Genomic DNA, 16559 nt, shown 5'->3' on the forward strand with positions numbered 1-16559 from the left:
CAGTTTGCTCCGCCTCTTCGGTCAGCGTAGGCTAAAATAACGCTATAAGAGAGTAACTGTTAAAGTCGTAATCTCTTAAAAACTGAATTTATTATAACGCGAACTTATTTGAAGCCTGTTACTAAAACGTCTTTAAAGTATTAAAACTAAATGAAAGGCGTGTAAAGGGTCTCTAGCGTGTGCTACTTTTCCACACTTGTTAGGTGAAACTATTGACGTTGACAGTTATTGCCGCGCTGCAGGACGCTGGTTAACCTGCATATTGTGTGTTTTGCAGTTGTTAAAGGTTAAACCTGGTCATAGAGGCAGCATTTAATATGCTTCTGCCGAGGCTCGCTGCGTTTTCGCGGCGGCCTGCTGCTGGACCACTCGTTGCCGGGGCACGGTTCGTCTCTTCGGGCTCAGTGGACGTCAGAGTCCCGCTGAACTTCTGGGCAGGAAAGAGAAGGACGAGCAAAGAGCAGAACAACAGGGAAAATGTGTACGAACCTGCAACCGGTAAGCTACACGATCTATTGTAAAGTGAAGAAGCCTGCCTCCTAACTGGACTTTGGTCACTTTGTTTGGGATCTTTCATCTATGAGCACAGTGTCTGTCTGTACGGAGAGTCTGTACAGCCCAATACACATGCATGAGGCTTCTGTTTGTCTTATCTCAGTTTCCATTATTGGTAATGACACTTCCAGCTCTGCAGTCTAAACTAAATTCAGTATCCTCCAGCCTATAAGCCCGGATGGACCACACACTGGATCAGTACAAATCAAATTACAAACCACATAGGACAGTCTTACAGAATGTTTTGTATGTACCTGTTCACCTGACTGTTTGGACCATCACATGTTTGCCTTTACAGGCCGTGTCCTGTGCCACCTGGAGCCGTGTGGTCCTGCAGAGGTTGATCAGGCTGTGAAGGCTGCCAAGTCGGCCTTTGGTCATTGGAGCAAGATGTCAGGGATGGAAAGGGCAAGAGTCATGATAGAAGCAGCCCACATCATTGAGGTGTTTATTCTGTCTTTATTTGAATGTCATGTCAAGCATTATAAGGGTCTCAAGAGACAAACATAGACTGTAAACATGTCTTCTGATGCTGGATTCAGTCCACACTTTTCAGTGTTAAAAATTATGTAGTGTTGTTTTTGATGCACAGAGCAGGAGAGAGGAGATAGCTGAAATGGAAGTGGTCAACAATGGGAAGTCCATCACAGAGGCCCGTCTGGATGTGGACTCTGCCAGGCTGTGTATAGAGTACTACGCAGGACTAGCCAGCACTCTGGCAGGTTAGTATAACTCAATGAACTCAATGAAGTTTAATGAACAATGTAATATTCTAATTTATAAGCGTGTACCTGCTATCATTTATTTACATACTAAACATTAAGAAATGCCATTTATGAAATCTCTAAGAAGTCACCCTTAAAAGATTAATTTTACCTTGTTTATGCTTCTTTTTTTTTCATTTGTCAAGGCCAGCATGTTCAGTTGCCTGGCGGATCCTTTGCCTACACCCGCAGGGAGCCTCTGGGAGTCTGCGTTGGCATCGGTGCTTGGAATTATCCCTTTCAGATAGCAGCCTGGAAGTCTGCTCCAGCACTGGCCTGTGGTATGAGAATTGTTTTCTACCACTGTTAGGATTACATTGTTTTTTTATTTAAATAAACTTGCACTGATATATCCAGAAAACATTAATGACCTTTCACCTATAGATGGCAGTGCAGCACAGTGATTTAAATGCTCACATCCTGGTTGTGATGAGTCTGTTCTGCAGTTAATGGATAATCGTATCTAATTGGGAGCTTTGGCCTGTCTTTACACAATTCTAACTTATTGTTAATAAATAGAAAAATCTTTGTATAAATCTTTTTGCATCCACACTCAGGTAACTCCATGGTGTTTAAACCATCACCTGTGACACCGCTGACAGCTGTCATGTTAGCTGAGATCTATGCAAAGGCTGGAGCTCCAGAGGGGCTGTTCAATGTGGTGCAGGGCAGCCAGGAGACTGGCAGCTTACTGTGTCATCACCCTGATGTTGCCAAGGTGTCCTTTACTGGGAGCGTGCCCACCGGACAGAAGGTCTACGATAACACCCAATGTTTTTTGTCTATGTTTATCCTGATTTGTGATCCATGAGCAGATTCATTGATGGATACTCTTACATGTGCACTCACAGATTATGGAGATGGCATCTAAGGGGGTGAAGCCAGTGACTTTGGAGCTTGGGGGAAAATCTCCTCTGCTCATCTTTCAGGACAGTGATCTGGAGAATGCTGTGAAGGGAGCTCTAATGGCCAACTTCCTGTCTCAGGGCCAGGTAGACTGTCCTGCACTGATAGTCTTATTTTACCAGATGTTAGTGATTCAATCCAAACAGACATAATAGTAAAATTCAGTTGTATTAAATGATGTTGCTTTTGTATCACAGGTCTGCAGTAATGGTACAAGGGTCTTTGTTCAGAGGGACATTCTACCTGGGTTTGTAGAGGAGGTGGTGAAGAGGACCAGAGCAATTGAAATTGGAGACCCTCTGTTAGAGAGTACCAGAATGGGAGCACTTGTCAGCCGGCCACATCTTGATAAAGTTCTGTCTTTTGTTGAGCAAGCAAAAAAAGAGGTAAGATTGTCTGAATCATTTGTTTTTCTCTGTCAAACAGTATGATATTAGCTTTACGAGCAGCAACTCTGAACAACTGACTGTTGTTATTAGGGAGCTACAGTGTTGTGTGGGGGAGAACCTTTTGTGCCGTCAGATCCCAAACTCAAAGGTGGATACTACATGACTCCATGTGTATTGGGTAAAGCTTCTGCTCATTCTTGTCAATGGCAGGTGGAAAATATCTACATGTTGCCCATATTCTGATCATTTATTTCCTTCTAACAGGCAACTGCACTGATGAGATGACCTGTGTGAAGGAGGAGATCTTTGGTCCTGTCATGTCTGTGCTGTCGTTTGAAACAGAGGAGGGAGTGCTGAAAAGAGCCAATGACACCACAATGGGTCTGGCTGCAGGCGTTTTCACCAGGTTGGTTTGTGGATGTGGAAACATACACAAGGCTTAAAGAGTCTACATTTAGAGCAGCAAACCTAACCAGCAGTACTAGAAAAGATGAAGGACAGCTTTTGTTTGTCTGCAGGGATGTAAGGCGAGCCCACCGTGTGGTCGAACACCTCAAGGCTGGTTCCTGTTTCATCAACAACTACAACATCACTCCTGTGGAGGTGCCATTTGGAGGCTTCAAAATGTCAGGTACAGCCTGGGTGCACTTAATTTGCGGCTCGCTCACCAAATTTTGCACACCATTACTTTCTTTTGTCCCCTCATTTGTATTATTGCAAAACTCATTTGTATTCTCATTTATTCAAAATGGCAACACACTTTATACAGAAATAAATTCAGCAGCAGTTTTTCATTTCCAGCCATCATCACTATAAACATTCCCATCTTGCCCTCCATTAAGGTTTGGAAAGAATTTGGGGCCTGTGCTTGAGAGTACTTCCGTGTACTTTTTAAATGTCTTCCAGTGGAGGTAAATTTCTCTTCCTTACATTCACCAGGCATAGGACGGGAGAACGGCCAGGTCACGATTGAATACTACTCCCAGCTGAAGACTGTGTTTGTAGAGATGGGAGATGTAGACAGCCTCTTCTAGACCGCACAACCAGAGGATGCTGGAGCAGTGCTGAGCCAGAGACTGAAGCAGATGATCCGAAATGTCTTCCATCACTCAGGGAAAAAAAGCATCAAATGTTCTTACCTTAACGTATGAGGAACAAGCCTTGAAAAGCCGGCCTTCAGTGGTCTATCCTCAAGTATTTTTGTGAAGGAAAATGTGGCAATGTAAGGCACAAAAGTCCACACGAACAGTGACAAAGCATCAACAAAAAATTAGAACCAAGAATAATTGCTCTGCCAATGTGGTCTAATTGAAGACTTCTGTTTACTAAACTTAGATAGTTTTCAGCTGAGTGTAAAAGATTCTTATGTGATTCCTGCATGCATTTGTTTATGATTTTGCCAGTGATAGTGATAGAGAATATAATATAATGTAAATATAATGTAACACAAAATAATGTTTACAATCATGCTTTATTTCTTGAAATGTACATGTTAACCTATTTTTGTATACATTCATGTAAACTAATCAAGCACTTTTAAACATTAAACAGTAAATTTAATCTAGTTGCATCAGTGTATAATGTTGTAAACTAGAACTGTGACAGCAACATCCTGCCATGTCAGCAGATTGTGTCTAAATGAACACATTTAATAACCATGTAACATATAGGTACTTTAAAAAAAACATTAAGTTCGGATTTGGTTTGGTGCATGTCTTGTAGACTACTGTCTTCTTGTTCTCTTCTTGACCACAGGTTTGGATGCTGCGTTTTTCTAAGACCAAAAAAAATATTTACTTGTATATCTAATTTTACAATTCTAGAGAAACGCTTATTGCTCTTAATGCTATGTTTTCTGTATCCTGCAGTACAAATGTACCTTTGCTACCTTTGGTCTTCTAGGTTTCTTGAACTGTGCAGACTCTGTTTAAAGGACAGTAAGCAGTGAGAAACCTCTTCATTGTCAGTACAGATACTACAAATACTGCAGACCTACCATCTTCAGAGGGGAGATCCTGTTCGTCATTCATTTTCTTGCAGTGATCCTGTAACGAGGAGTCACAACACATTATGATAAGCCAACAGTAATGTGTGAGAGAACTTGTGACAATGACAACGGCAGACAGCACTCCTTTATGTACCTACATTCATCATTTCCCTCTGAGAATCCTGCTCTGTCTCCCTCAAGTGGTTCCCTCTGAGTTGTTCCATTCTTCCTTGCTCCGCTGTTATGCGCAGTCTCAAAGTATGGAAGGCAGTCTGCACTTCGCCCACCTTGAAGTGCACAGGAATGCCTTCAAACCACAGTCTGTCACATTCTCCCTCCTTGAAGCCTGGAGGTTGGTAGTCAGCAGGGGTGACTTTGAAACAAGAGCAGGCCAAGACATGATCTCCATGCAAATCAACAACAAGATCCTTAACTGATTCTCAAACATTGCAGATCGTGTGTCTTACTGTTATCATAGTAGTAGAGGTTCATGGTGAGGTAGACGTTGCTGGGGAGGGCACTGAGGTTTTGCATGAGCAGGTACAGCTTCCTGACGAGCAGCAACGAGGCTTTCTTTGTGTCATCCAGTGACACCTGCAGCCCACTTTCATTGTTCCTGTTGTTTTATAGAGATAATATCAACTTAAGTCATTTGGTCTATGTCCTGCCTATGACATGCAGATATATCCCAACCTGAATATGTCCATCTCAGGTCCCTTTTCAGTGTATCTGAATTTAAACTGGTAGGACTCAACAATGTGCTGCAAAATAAGAAAACACTTCTAAACAATGATCACACTGACACTGTGGCTGCAAATTAGTTTTTAAACATTTTAAGTGAACTCACAGTAGGTACATCTGGATTGGTGTAGACCTAAATTGCAAAATAATAATAATAAGTTGTTTGCAACCTTTTCAGTGTCAGCGGTCCAAGAACACTACACGTTAATGTGCTGGCTCCATTCACTTACCCCAATGAACACAATCTCAAGCTGTCAAGAGGACACAATTAATACCAAACATGTTTGACAACATCAATCAAATTGGTGAGATACATAATTTAAAGAAGGGTGTGGTTGACTCACATACTGCCTCTCCAAAGCATCAAAGCAGCCCATCATCCTGGAAGTATGAAAAAGATGTATGTGATAAATTCTAGTGAGGAACGGTAGCTACTTTACATTCTCATGAGGATCATATTCACCATTTTACAACTTTGCTGGCACCAGGGTTGTTGCAGGTTTCACGCAAAAGTTTAATGCATAAATCTGGCACAGCAGACAAAACAATGCATGTTAGTATTTCATATAAACCTAGAATAAATGCACTTTTCTGAAGGTATGTAGTATAAAATGTACTTTGGACTGCTTCAATACGTTTGATCTACGGTGTTTACCTTCTAGATATCTGGATCTGTAGGCTTCCTCCGGAAAGATCCCCCGGAGATAAGTGATGGAGGACACTGCCACAGCCATCATCCTCTTGACGAAGACCAGAGAGTCTTGCTTGGTTTTTAGATCGTTTAAAAACAACCCCGACCACTTTACACACGACAAGAAAGACTCGTAAGAAAGGAGGCTGCATCTTAGCTAACAAATTGGTGAATTTGACTCGCCACACGATGTCGCAATTGGCTATTATTTGAATGTGGGCACAATAAAATAGTCTCAAACAGGAACACACACATAGCTACACACAGACTGAGTTTATAAACCTTTAAATGCAGTGTGTTTAGATAACGTGTGGTGAGTTCAAACCTCAGCAGTTTCCTCTTTGCTCTTCCTGACGCTCATTTTGAACTCCATCAGTTTTCTTCTTTCCTGCTAGCTAGCTAACTATCGCTAATGCTAACGAATAAACTAGCTAACAAACTGAAGGAACATAAATATTTAACAACAGAACAAAAAAAACGTTAGTACCACTTCTTCAACCGATTGTTCTTCTTCTTCTAAATAAGATGTTAAGGTTTTTGTTGTGTGGTCTAACAATCCTGTTTGAAGAGGTCTAGGTGCAGCCAATTAAACCTACAGATAATTATGACCTCATTAAGTTTCCCGCCCAAATATGTCATCACATACGTCACAGGTGCGCGTCATTTACCTTTGACTTTGGTACTCTCATAATCTTATAATTGACACCGACATGATTTATATGATCAGCTTCCTCTTTATCATCCTGATCAAACTCACATTATAGCTGAAGGTTTGATATACATATAGACTACATCATATCCACATTTAAAAAGAACTAAATAAAAGAAGGTGAGTATTTTCTGTTTTCTTTATTTAGATAAAGATCATTTGTTGTTCACTGTAACATTATGAGCTGAGGTGTTTCTGGTTTTGTTCCAATAAAAATGTTTGGAATGTCTTTTTTAAGAAAAGTGAGGACTGCGATGAAAACCATGAATCTGTCAGACAGTGAATACAGAAGACACCACGTTACACAACTGTATACTTTGGTCAAAAGTGTACTTTTCACTCTACAGAGGACAGAACACACATGATGACTACAAAAACTCCTTAACACTCCTCCACAGGCACAGCGGCTGACTTAAATATGGTTGGAAATGTAATCACAAAATGAAATCTCCTACAGCAGGCAGCAGACTCTGGCCTTGGGTTTATTACTGCTTGGAGAAGAAGTCTTTACTCTTCTGGACGTCTGGTTTGATGGTGTCACTTCCTGGTTTCCAGCCGGCTGGGCAGACTGAAAAGATAAGCCTGTAATGAGTCCTGGCCAGTACATGAAACAACGAAGGTGTGCCAATATGACACACAATACAGTTTAAACCATGAGCTGCAAAGGGTGTGAAATCTACCAAGTGTCATAAACGTCTTACGACATCTGTGGCAGCCTATGCTGAATTTATAGCCCTGCTTTTGGCCGATAAGCATCGTAAGGTTAATGTAAAACTCAGCACTGATAAGACTACAAACTTTTGAATTTACAAAAGACTTTTTGCTGTCTGTAATATTTCTGAGCAGCCAGCCGCAATTCAATTAATTTTCGAGCATATTTAGGTCAAAGAAGGCAGTATCAAGGTTTAAATTATATTACATATTTCACATTAAAACCTTTCAGAACCAAGACACTGTATAAAATGTCACAGACTTGCAGCAGTAACATACCTTCTCCGTGCTTGTCTGTGAACTGAAAGGCCTGGACCAAACGCAGTGTCTCCTCCACAGAGCGCCCAACAGGGAGGTCATTGATGGTGATCTGTCTCAGGATGCCCTTGTGGTCGATGATAAACAAACCCCTGAAATAGAAAGAGCAGCACATGCACGTGCAATATTTCTCATTAACGTTTCTGTTGGTGGTTCTGTGGTAAAAGTACTGGGCAGGAAAGAGTGAACAGTGTCTATGTGGGCGCAATAACAACCACCTTTACAATACTATTAATTATACATTAACTATATTTCTATTTTTCTAACTATATTTATTCTCCCTCTAGAAAGGGCAGAGCTGGGTTAGAATTATTGCAAAGCATACTGTAGAGTCATAACTCCACATATTCACACTTACCTGTAGGCAATGCCCTCGTCCTCCTTCAGGACACCATAATCTGTGGAGATGGTGCGTCGTGTGTCAGATACCAGGGGGATCTTCATGCCGCCCAGACCGCCCTGCTTACGTGGTGTGTTTATCCTTTGAGATCACAACAAGTTGTTAGAAGACTGTTTTAAATTGTGCTTTATTAATGATTGTAATATTTAGTAATGACCTTGACTATTTTTTTCCTTTTTTTTTTTACACGATTAGTTGTGTCACTATTGGTTTTTAAAATATAAAGCAATGAAAACATACCACGCGAAATGGGAGTAGTGTGAGTCGACTGAGGCAGCAATGACCTCACAGTCGATCTTCCTGAACTCATCGGCAGCATCACTGAAAGCGATGATCTCAGTTGGACACACAAAGGTGAAGTCCAGAGGATAGAAAAAAAACACAACATACTTCCCTGTACAAAAACAAAAACACACACAATATGGCTATTAACTGTCTAATCAATTCTCTTCAGTAGTGCAAATGAGCTTCTATTCAATACACCAAGGGCACACAAAACAGTGAATCACATCATCAAAGCGCGCGATGCAGACTGTGGGCGTACCTCTGTAGTCCGACATCTTCAGGTCCTTGAACTGCCCATCTGGCATCACTGCTTTGGCTGTGAAGTCTGGGGCCAGCTTTCCGATTTGTGCTTTGCCTGCAGCCATCTTCAGTCTGAAGGGATTAAAGGAAGAAAAACAAATAGTGAATTATGCAACGTCTTCTCAAAATCAAATCAACACTGTGTGTGTGTTTGTGTAGGGAGTCTCAAATGAATGACAATGAATGGGCAGTCAGTAAAGTAGTTGCAGTACTTTAGATTTTAAAAATGCAGTTAGATGATTTAATCTTTTATCAAAAAAGGGTGAAGAAAATGCAGCCATGACACATCTGTCAATCATCAGAGCAGATCAGAGACATGTCATAGTCATGGCTATAACATAAACACATTGCGTTCAGAAACACGTAATTTAAGCACCTAGCACTTAGTGTTTAATAACAGGTGTAATAACGTTAATAACAGGTTATTTCACTAATCGAAACTCATGAAGCGTTTCCACTTCTCCTCTCAGGGCGCAGATGTTTCCGCATATGGATGATTCTATTGTTTAGACAAGTCTCAACTTTTGTTTACGGTGTGCCAGATTCAGATTTCAAGAGCTAGCAGCAGTAACATCTGCAAAACTAGTAAAAACACTAGAAAAAATGTCGACGTTTCCTGTGAAGTTACCTTAATGTGTAATTCCTTTTATGTGTGAAAACAGTCAGTAACATTCCGTCTAACAGCTCTAAAGTTTGTGAAGTTACGGTTTTTCGAAATCTTTGGGGAAAAATCACTTGTTGAACTGAAACTTCCAAGCAACTGTCCGCTGAAATAAACCAAACACACGAACACCCCGAAGAGTAAAAACTGATTTTAAAACACAAGGAAAGAAAAATTAAAAAATTAAAATTATAGTATTTTTTAAGTATTTTGTGTCACGTACCTCAGTTCTGCTCACAGCTCACAGACACAGGAGGACAGAGTGCAGGCGGCGACAGCGTCGACTGGGAAATTTATAGCATCACTCAAATCTCGCGAGATCTCTTCACAACGTGAAGTTAATCACCGAGTCTCCCACTACACAGCATGACTTTGCAGTTTTTCTTTCGTGGGAGTGCGTGTGGTCTTGTGAAATCCTAAATCAGACAGTAAGCATGAGAAGACGGAACAAGAGTGCTCCAGGAAAAGCTCTTCAGACCACTAACACTTATATAACTACAGACCTATGTGGCTTCTCTCACGTTGTCATAGCTGCTGTTTTGGTGCATAACACTGCATTATTAAACTAAAACTCAAAAAAAAAAAACAAGGTTTCTAGTGGTTTGGAGTTCCCTGATCTGGGCTAACTAACACAGTCACAAGGTTTCATCATGTGACTCAACCTCTGTCGGGATGAGGAGCTAATTCATTGTCATCATGAACATAAGAGATCCTTATCAATAACTTAACATACATAGGACAAAGAGGCTCCAGCTGTTAGATATACACACATACACACTGCTCAGAAAAATAAAGGGAACACTAAAATAACACCTCCTAGATCTCAATGAATGAAATATTCCAGTTGAAAATCTTCATTCATTACATGGTGAAATACGTTGACAACAAAATAACATAAAAATGATCAATGTAAATCAAAATTATTAACCCATAAAGGTCTGGATTTGAACCACACTCAAAATAAAAGTGGAAAATCACATTACAGGCTGATCCAGCTTGAGTGGAAATTCCTCAAGACAAGTCAGAATGAGGCCCAGCAGTGTGTGTGGCCTCCAGGTGCCTGTATGACCTCACTCCTGATGGATGCTGCCCTGAGGGCTCTCCTCCCAGACCTGGATTAAAGCATCAGTCCACTCCTGGACATTCTGTGGTGCAACGTGGCGTTTGTGGATGGAACAAGACATGATGTCCCCAATGTGCTCGATTGGATTCAGGTCTGGGGAACGGGCAGGCCGGTCCATAGCATCCATACCTTCTACTTCCACGTCTCACAGCAAACCTTCTTGCCACAGCTCTCATTGATGTGCCATCCTGGAAGAGCTGCACTACCTGAGAAACTTGTGTGGGTTGGAGACACCGCCTCATGCTACCTCTAGGGGTGAGAGTACTGACAAAATGCAAAAGTGATCAAACATCAGGCAGAAAGGATGAGAACAGAGAAATGGTCTGTGGTTAGCACCTGCAGAACCTCTCCTTTATAGGGGCTGTCTTGATAATTGCCTCTAATTTCCACCTGTTGTCTGTTCCATTTGCACAACAGCAGCTGAAACTGATTCACAATCTAACTGGACAGGCTGATTTAACAGAAGTGTGACTGGCTTGGAGTTATGCGTTCTTTAAGTGTTCCCTTTATTTTGTACCTATTTACCTACCATTTAACTAAAGCTACAGATCCTTCACTTGTCTCCATCATGTCATTGCACCATCTTGTATTTATCCAGAGTCCAGAGGAAGCATTTTTCTTTCTCATTTCCTCCTCACTCACCACTGCTCTACTCTCTAAATGACTGAGCAGAGCAACAACACTTTCTGTACGTCCACAAAACAGGAAGCTAAATCCATTTTACTGTCTGTTCAAGAAAGACGTTTAAGTTTTGTAGTTTGTAGAAAACTATTTTATATAGGCCACCAAGAGAGTCATCCATATATACTGTACACCAACAAAAGAACATGTGGAAGGAAGTAAAGCTAAAACGTTAATGGCACAAACATGCCATGTCACATTTAATTGTTGTTTTTGATATTTTTTTCTATGTAATAAAAACTTGTTTGGTGTTTCTTATCTTCACAGACAGAGGATCAGTCTACCTGCACTGGACCTGGAGGATGTATCGGCTCAATCAGCCCCTCCACCCGTCACCCAGTGATGTCTTTGCCTGCGGTTGCCATGACACCACGTGAAGGGCCAGATAAGAGGGGGGCACACAATAATAACCTCCCGTTAGAAGCACAGCAGCGGGCTTGTGATCAAACACTGCCCTGCATTCATCTCCTGTCTCACAATATGCGTATAATTAGTGCATCTGCTCCACCACCGATTCCAGAGCAACTGCATGTTTGAAGGGCACTTGAGCTATCATTCTGAGTGCACTCCTGCTTGGGATGACTAAATAGTTGTCATGGTCACAAATGTGATAAACCACTCATACTTTTAATGTAGTAATGGTAAATTACAGCTCCAAAGCACCCAGCAATTTAATATATTTGGGTGTGTGTTTTTTTTGTTCAAAATAAAGACACCCAAATTGCTTCCACTCTCCATATTCTATCAAATCTGTGAATGAACATGGTGCAGATTTCATTGGGAATTATGGCTGACAGTGTGTGGGGGTTCATAAGGACTGTCCCAGCAGGAGGTTGATTGGGTGCCAGGTCCAGACTTGTCTTGACACAGCAGAGTCAGCAAGAAGAGCTCAGAGGGGAGCTGGACAATCCCTGTCCTTCACAGCAGGTCATGACAGCAGCATGTACTTAACACACATGTACACACACACACACATAATGTTAATACCAGGGAAGAAAACTGGTAAAATAAAATGAACATGGCGTAATCTCTGATCACCCCAACAGCACTACAAAGCCTGCCTACATTCCCAAAAACACATCAAGTACAGGGCGCCTATTGCATAGTAGTGCTCTTCACACACACACACACACACACACACACACACACCGTTAACCAGATTACTTTTCTGCAGACAAACACGCAGCAGTGTCCAATTAGTGTGTTTCGTTAGTTTGTGATAAACCCATCACACGACCTCCAGCAGAGGGCGCTACAGGAGCTTCCACTGAGCGGAGTGACACATTTAACGTTTAGATTTAAGATTTAACAATCTGGCTTTTTTTTTTGACTAGATATTCACTTACCACTAATAACAATTATATTTACACATTTATGGTGCAATCTATTGTACATGGAAAAAATTAAATCGTAGTAGTCTGCATTTCCACTGGTCTGTCATAGGAATTAGTAGCAGCAATTGTTATAATAGAATTTTAAACAACTGTAGTGAAATTAATAGTAGGAGCAGCAAAGAGGAAGGCAAAAATAACAGCTTTAATGTCATCATATTTTCTGCTGCCAGATCAATTTGACTTGTGGATATGACTAAAAGTTGTGTTGTATAAGTAATGTTATTGGGAGCACAATGTACATCATACAAATTATTACGTACACTTGTACCCCATGTTGTTGGACTTTGTACCTTTAAGACCTCTCCCGCGCTAGACTTTGAACCCGGAAATCGACCGGAAAGGGCATCATTATTTCGCGCCAAATTGAAACAACGGAGCAGGTAGTGTGCGAGACGAGCTGAGACACACACACGCCACGCCACTGCACAGACTTTCAGTCGTATTTTCCTCATTCAAGGTACGTATCTTTTGACGTAATACTAACTTTCTAACATGTTTTATAACGAACAGCAGCTCCGTTTGTTCACCGAGTTTACAAATCGTTTCTCTACCTGTCCTTTGTAGAAAACATGGAGGAGGCCAACAAGCTCATCGGCACCGGTAAGAAGCACCTGGTGATGGGGAAGGTGGTGGATGCGGTGAGCGCCCTGCAGGAGGCCTGCGGCATGCTGTGAGTAATGATAATTAAATTAGAGTCTGCTGAATGGTTAAAAAGCAGCTGCGGGTGGGCTGAGTGCTGTAGCTTTAATTAAATTAAATTAACCAGAGAGAGTCCTCAGAGGAGATATGACTGAGAGCTACTGTAAGGGCCAAACACCTTATAATGTCTCTCACATGTACACAGAGCAAACCTGAGCAAATGAGGTATTCATAATCTGACATTAAATTGCAATTTGCCTGTAATTTCAGAGCTAAAAAATATGGCGACACAGCTGACGAGTGTGGAGAGGCTTTCTTCTGGTATGGAAAATCGCTGCTGGACTTGGCACGGTATGCATATTTTTATTTCTGGTGCTGGGTTGATCATTGAAGAAAGAGGGCTGTTGTAACTGTTGTTTTCGTAGGATGGAGAACTCGGTCCTGGGTAACGCTCTGGAAGGAGTACCTGAGGAGGACGAGGATGAAAACAAGCCCAAAGACTCTAACGTGGAGAGTGCAGAAAACCTTGATGGTGAGGAAATGATGTCATATTCAGTGAAGAGTCTCTAGGTGCTCTCAGATCTGGTCCTAACCATACTTTACGATCTCAGAGAAAACCAGAGACGACCTAAGGGTTCAGGTGTATGACGCCATGGCGGAGAAGAAAGATGAAAAGGCAGACGGAAAGCAGAGTGAAGACACGGAGAAAGCTGAGGCTGGTGATGAACAAGAGAAAGCTGAAAAGGGAGAGGGGGATGAGGGAAAGGCTGAAGTTAATGGAACCAAACCACATGAAGGTGAAGATAAGAAGGAAAAAGAGATTGAACAGGAGGAAGAGTCTGCTAAAAAGGAAGGAAAGACTGTTGAAAAAGAGGAAGAGTCTGCTGAAACTAAAGAGGAGTCTGCTAAAAAGGAGGAAGAGTCTGCTGAAACTAAAGAGGAGTCTGCAGAAATGGAAGCAGACTCTACAGAAAAAGAGGAATTGGCAGACAAGCAAGAGGAAGCAGGTAACCATTCCCCATTTTCTCCTGAACAGAAATGATGAACACTTTGGTTCACTGACATAAACGTGTGGATTTGGTCTATTTAGAAGATGGTGAGGAAGAGGCAGAAGAAGACGATGATGCAGAGGAGCAGGGTGAAGGAGATGGCACAGCTGAGGGGAAGGTACTGAGCAGCTCACAGTTCAACACAACTCTGCTCAACACCTCAGGCATTTAACCCTGATTTTTATTCATCAGGACAGTGACGATGAGGACGTGGGGAACCTGCAGCTGGCCTGGGAGATGTTAGAAGTAGCTAAGGTTATCTACAAAAGGTGTGTGTACTGAGCTGTTAGTGTTATTTCACAGTGACTGGGATCTAACTTTTTTTTTTTTTTTAATATTTCTTTTCTGATCAGGAAAGACGCTAAGGAGGATCAGCTGATGGCAGCTCAGGCTCACCTGAAACTGGGTGAAGTTTCTGCTGAATCAGGTACTGACGGGTTGATAAATATTATAGATGGATGTGAGATGTTATTTCCAATCAATAATTACCAGTCATGTGATCAATCAGAACAAAGTGGGAGACGGGAGCTAATGTTTCCTGAAGAGACATGTAATGGCTTAATGGGTAAATTGGCTGATAAGGCACAGCGGTTACACAGCAGCATGATCATTAAATGTGCAGTTTTGTTTCTGGCCACCTGGTGTATGCGTTCCCAGACATGTCCTCATGACGGGAAGTGTGTGCTGATTTGCTGCTTCTTTTGTCAGGAAATTACACACAGGCACTGGACGATTTCCAGGAGTGTCTGAAGCTGCAGCTGAAGCACCTGGACTCAGACAGCAGGCTGCTCGCAGAGACTCACTACCAGCTCGGTGTGACATACAGCCTGAACCTCCAGTACAGTAAGGCCATCGAAGCGCTCAGCAGCTCCATCACTGTCATAAAGAGCAGGCTGGGTAAGATGTGGCTGCTACGCTGGCTTCACTCCCATAATAAATGTTTTTTTTTTCTTCCCACAAGGTAACACTTAAATCGTTGTCTTCCAGACAAACTGCAGCAGATGCTGGACAAAGCAGAGGGTCCTGATGCCCTGCCAGACGAGAGGAAGGAGCTTGAGGAGCTGAAGGCTCTGCTGCCAGAGATCCAGGAGAAGGTGGAGGACGCCACTGAAGGCATGAAAACGGCGAGCAGTGCTGCCGAGGCCATGAATGGTGTCCTGGTGAGTGTGAAGTTTCATGTGACGTTAAGTTGAAGATTCTTGCAGTCATCTGTGAGCTAAAAACAAAACTTCTTTCAGGATGGAGCCTCCTCTTCTTCTGCATTCCCTGAACAAAACAAACCCTCTTCATCCAGTTCAGAGGTGAGTTGTACAAAAAAAACAGCATTAGGCCACGTTCAGACTACTAAAGCAAAATAAGACATGCATCTTTTCTCTCTTTTTTTCTCTCCGACCAGACAAAGGTTGCGTCAACAAATGGAGTTGGTTCCACTAATGGACACGCCTCTACAGCTCCAGTATCTGACATCTCCCACCTGGTCAGAAAGAAGGTGAGGCAGCTACATGTACAGATGTATTCAGACAATGTATGGACTGTTTAAATAAACATGCGTGCTGCATTTCAGAGGAAACCAGAAGAGAGTCCGGTGAAGGAGGGCGTCGTCAAGAAGGTGAAACAGGACAACGGTCATGAAGGGCAGGAGACTCAGACCAACGGTGATCACAAAACCAGCGGAGACGCTGCGAGCATGGAGGTCGAGAGGTGAGTTGCACTTTTTATTGATCCCTTGATTTGAAGTACTGCAATCCAACTAACAGTCATCTTATTTTTCAGTCAGTGAAACCGGACTGCTGCAAGTTGTGTTCAAGATGGAGCTCATTAAATAACGACAAGCTCGTTTGCTGTTGTAAATATGTGTATCTTTTCCGAGCCATGTTAATGTTTGTTCACTGTAAACTTTAATGTTGATTAAACACTTTTCGATAAAGCTTTAGCTGGGGACAATTTTATTAAGAGCCATGCAACAAATGACTTCTTGCACAGCTTTATCTGTGGGTGTGTGTATATATATGTTAGTTCCTCATAGTTTTGTGTCCTAAAACTACATTTGCCCTGTGGCAGTGCTTATTGGAAAAACACTCTTTGCCACCATTCTAAACTAAGTGTTCACAGCAACCTGGTCCATCATCTGAGTTCATCAGTCAGCTCTTAAGAGTTAAAAGTGTGGCAAAAATTATTTTACAGTAACTGCATTAAAAGCTAATGTGTAAACTCAAATTACTTTATTGGATTAGCCAGGTAACGTGGTGGGTGTGT

At 41.9% G+C, this 16559-nt stretch overlaps 4 protein-coding genes across 6 annotated transcripts; 2 read left to right on the forward strand and 2 right to left on the reverse strand.

Annotated features, from left to right (window-relative positions):
* Positions 1–21: 21 nt before the first annotated feature.
* Positions 22–4174, forward strand: aldh9a1b (aldehyde dehydrogenase 9 family, member A1b). Its single transcript, XM_028427575.1, has 12 exons — positions 22–203; positions 278–498; positions 854–999; positions 1148–1277; positions 1466–1600; positions 1877–2073; positions 2171–2311; positions 2423–2611; positions 2705–2792; positions 2879–3020; positions 3133–3245; positions 3554–4174. The coding sequence occupies exons 2-12, from the start codon at positions 318–320 to the stop codon at positions 3646–3648; spliced, it is 1557 nt and encodes a 518-aa protein (XP_028283376.1). The 5' UTR covers positions 22–203; positions 278–317; the 3' UTR covers positions 3649–4174.
* Positions 4175–4321: 147 nt separating this feature from the next.
* Positions 4322–6788, reverse strand: zte38 (zebrafish testis-expressed 38). Of its 2 annotated transcripts, none has more exons than XM_028427186.1 (12): positions 6359–6788; positions 5998–6142; positions 5806–5869; positions 5687–5723; positions 5573–5593; positions 5449–5475; positions 5295–5362; positions 5069–5217; positions 4760–4947; positions 4611–4659; positions 4494–4537; positions 4322–4388 (listed from the first exon to the last, which is right to left on the reverse strand). In XM_028427186.1, exons 1-12 carry the CDS (start codon positions 6404–6406, stop codon positions 4338–4340), a joined length of 891 nt encoding a protein of 296 aa, XP_028282987.1. In that variant the 5' UTR covers positions 6407–6788; the 3' UTR covers positions 4322–4337. The 2 variants fall into 2 exon arrangements, with proteins under 2 accessions (XP_028282987.1, XP_028282986.1); XM_028427185.1 differs by having other exon boundaries at positions 4760–4974.
* Positions 6789–7037: 249 nt separating this feature from the next.
* prdx1 (peroxiredoxin 1) lies at positions 7038–9768 on the reverse strand. Its single transcript, XM_028427187.1, has 6 exons — positions 9641–9768; positions 8716–8828; positions 8412–8565; positions 8130–8252; positions 7733–7863; positions 7038–7310 (listed from the first exon to the last, which is right to left on the reverse strand). Exons 2-6 carry the CDS (start codon positions 8819–8821, stop codon positions 7228–7230), a joined length of 597 nt encoding a protein of 198 aa, XP_028282988.1. The 5' UTR covers positions 8822–8828; positions 9641–9768; the 3' UTR covers positions 7038–7227.
* Positions 9769–12948: 3180 nt separating this feature from the next.
* Positions 12949–16236, forward strand: LOC114449855 (histone-binding protein N1/N2-like). Of its 2 annotated transcripts, none has more exons than XM_028427694.1 (14): positions 12949–13072; positions 13180–13285; positions 13525–13605; positions 13680–13786; positions 13866–14261; positions 14345–14421; positions 14496–14572; positions 14657–14730; positions 15012–15200; positions 15291–15463; positions 15542–15604; positions 15700–15792; positions 15868–16004; positions 16077–16236. In XM_028427694.1, exons 2-14 carry the CDS (start codon positions 13185–13187, stop codon positions 16081–16083), a joined length of 1575 nt encoding a protein of 524 aa, XP_028283495.1. In that variant the 5' UTR covers positions 12949–13072; positions 13180–13184; the 3' UTR covers positions 16084–16236. The 2 variants fall into 2 exon arrangements, with proteins under 2 accessions (XP_028283495.1, XP_028283496.1); XM_028427695.1 differs by having other exon boundaries at positions 14348–14421.
* The last annotated feature ends 323 nt before the right edge of the window (positions 16237–16559 follow it).

This window comes from Parambassis ranga, chromosome 17 (genome assembly GCF_900634625.1).
Source record: "Parambassis ranga chromosome 17, fParRan2.1, whole genome shotgun sequence".
NCBI lineage: Eukaryota > Metazoa > Chordata > Actinopteri > Ambassidae > Parambassis > Parambassis ranga.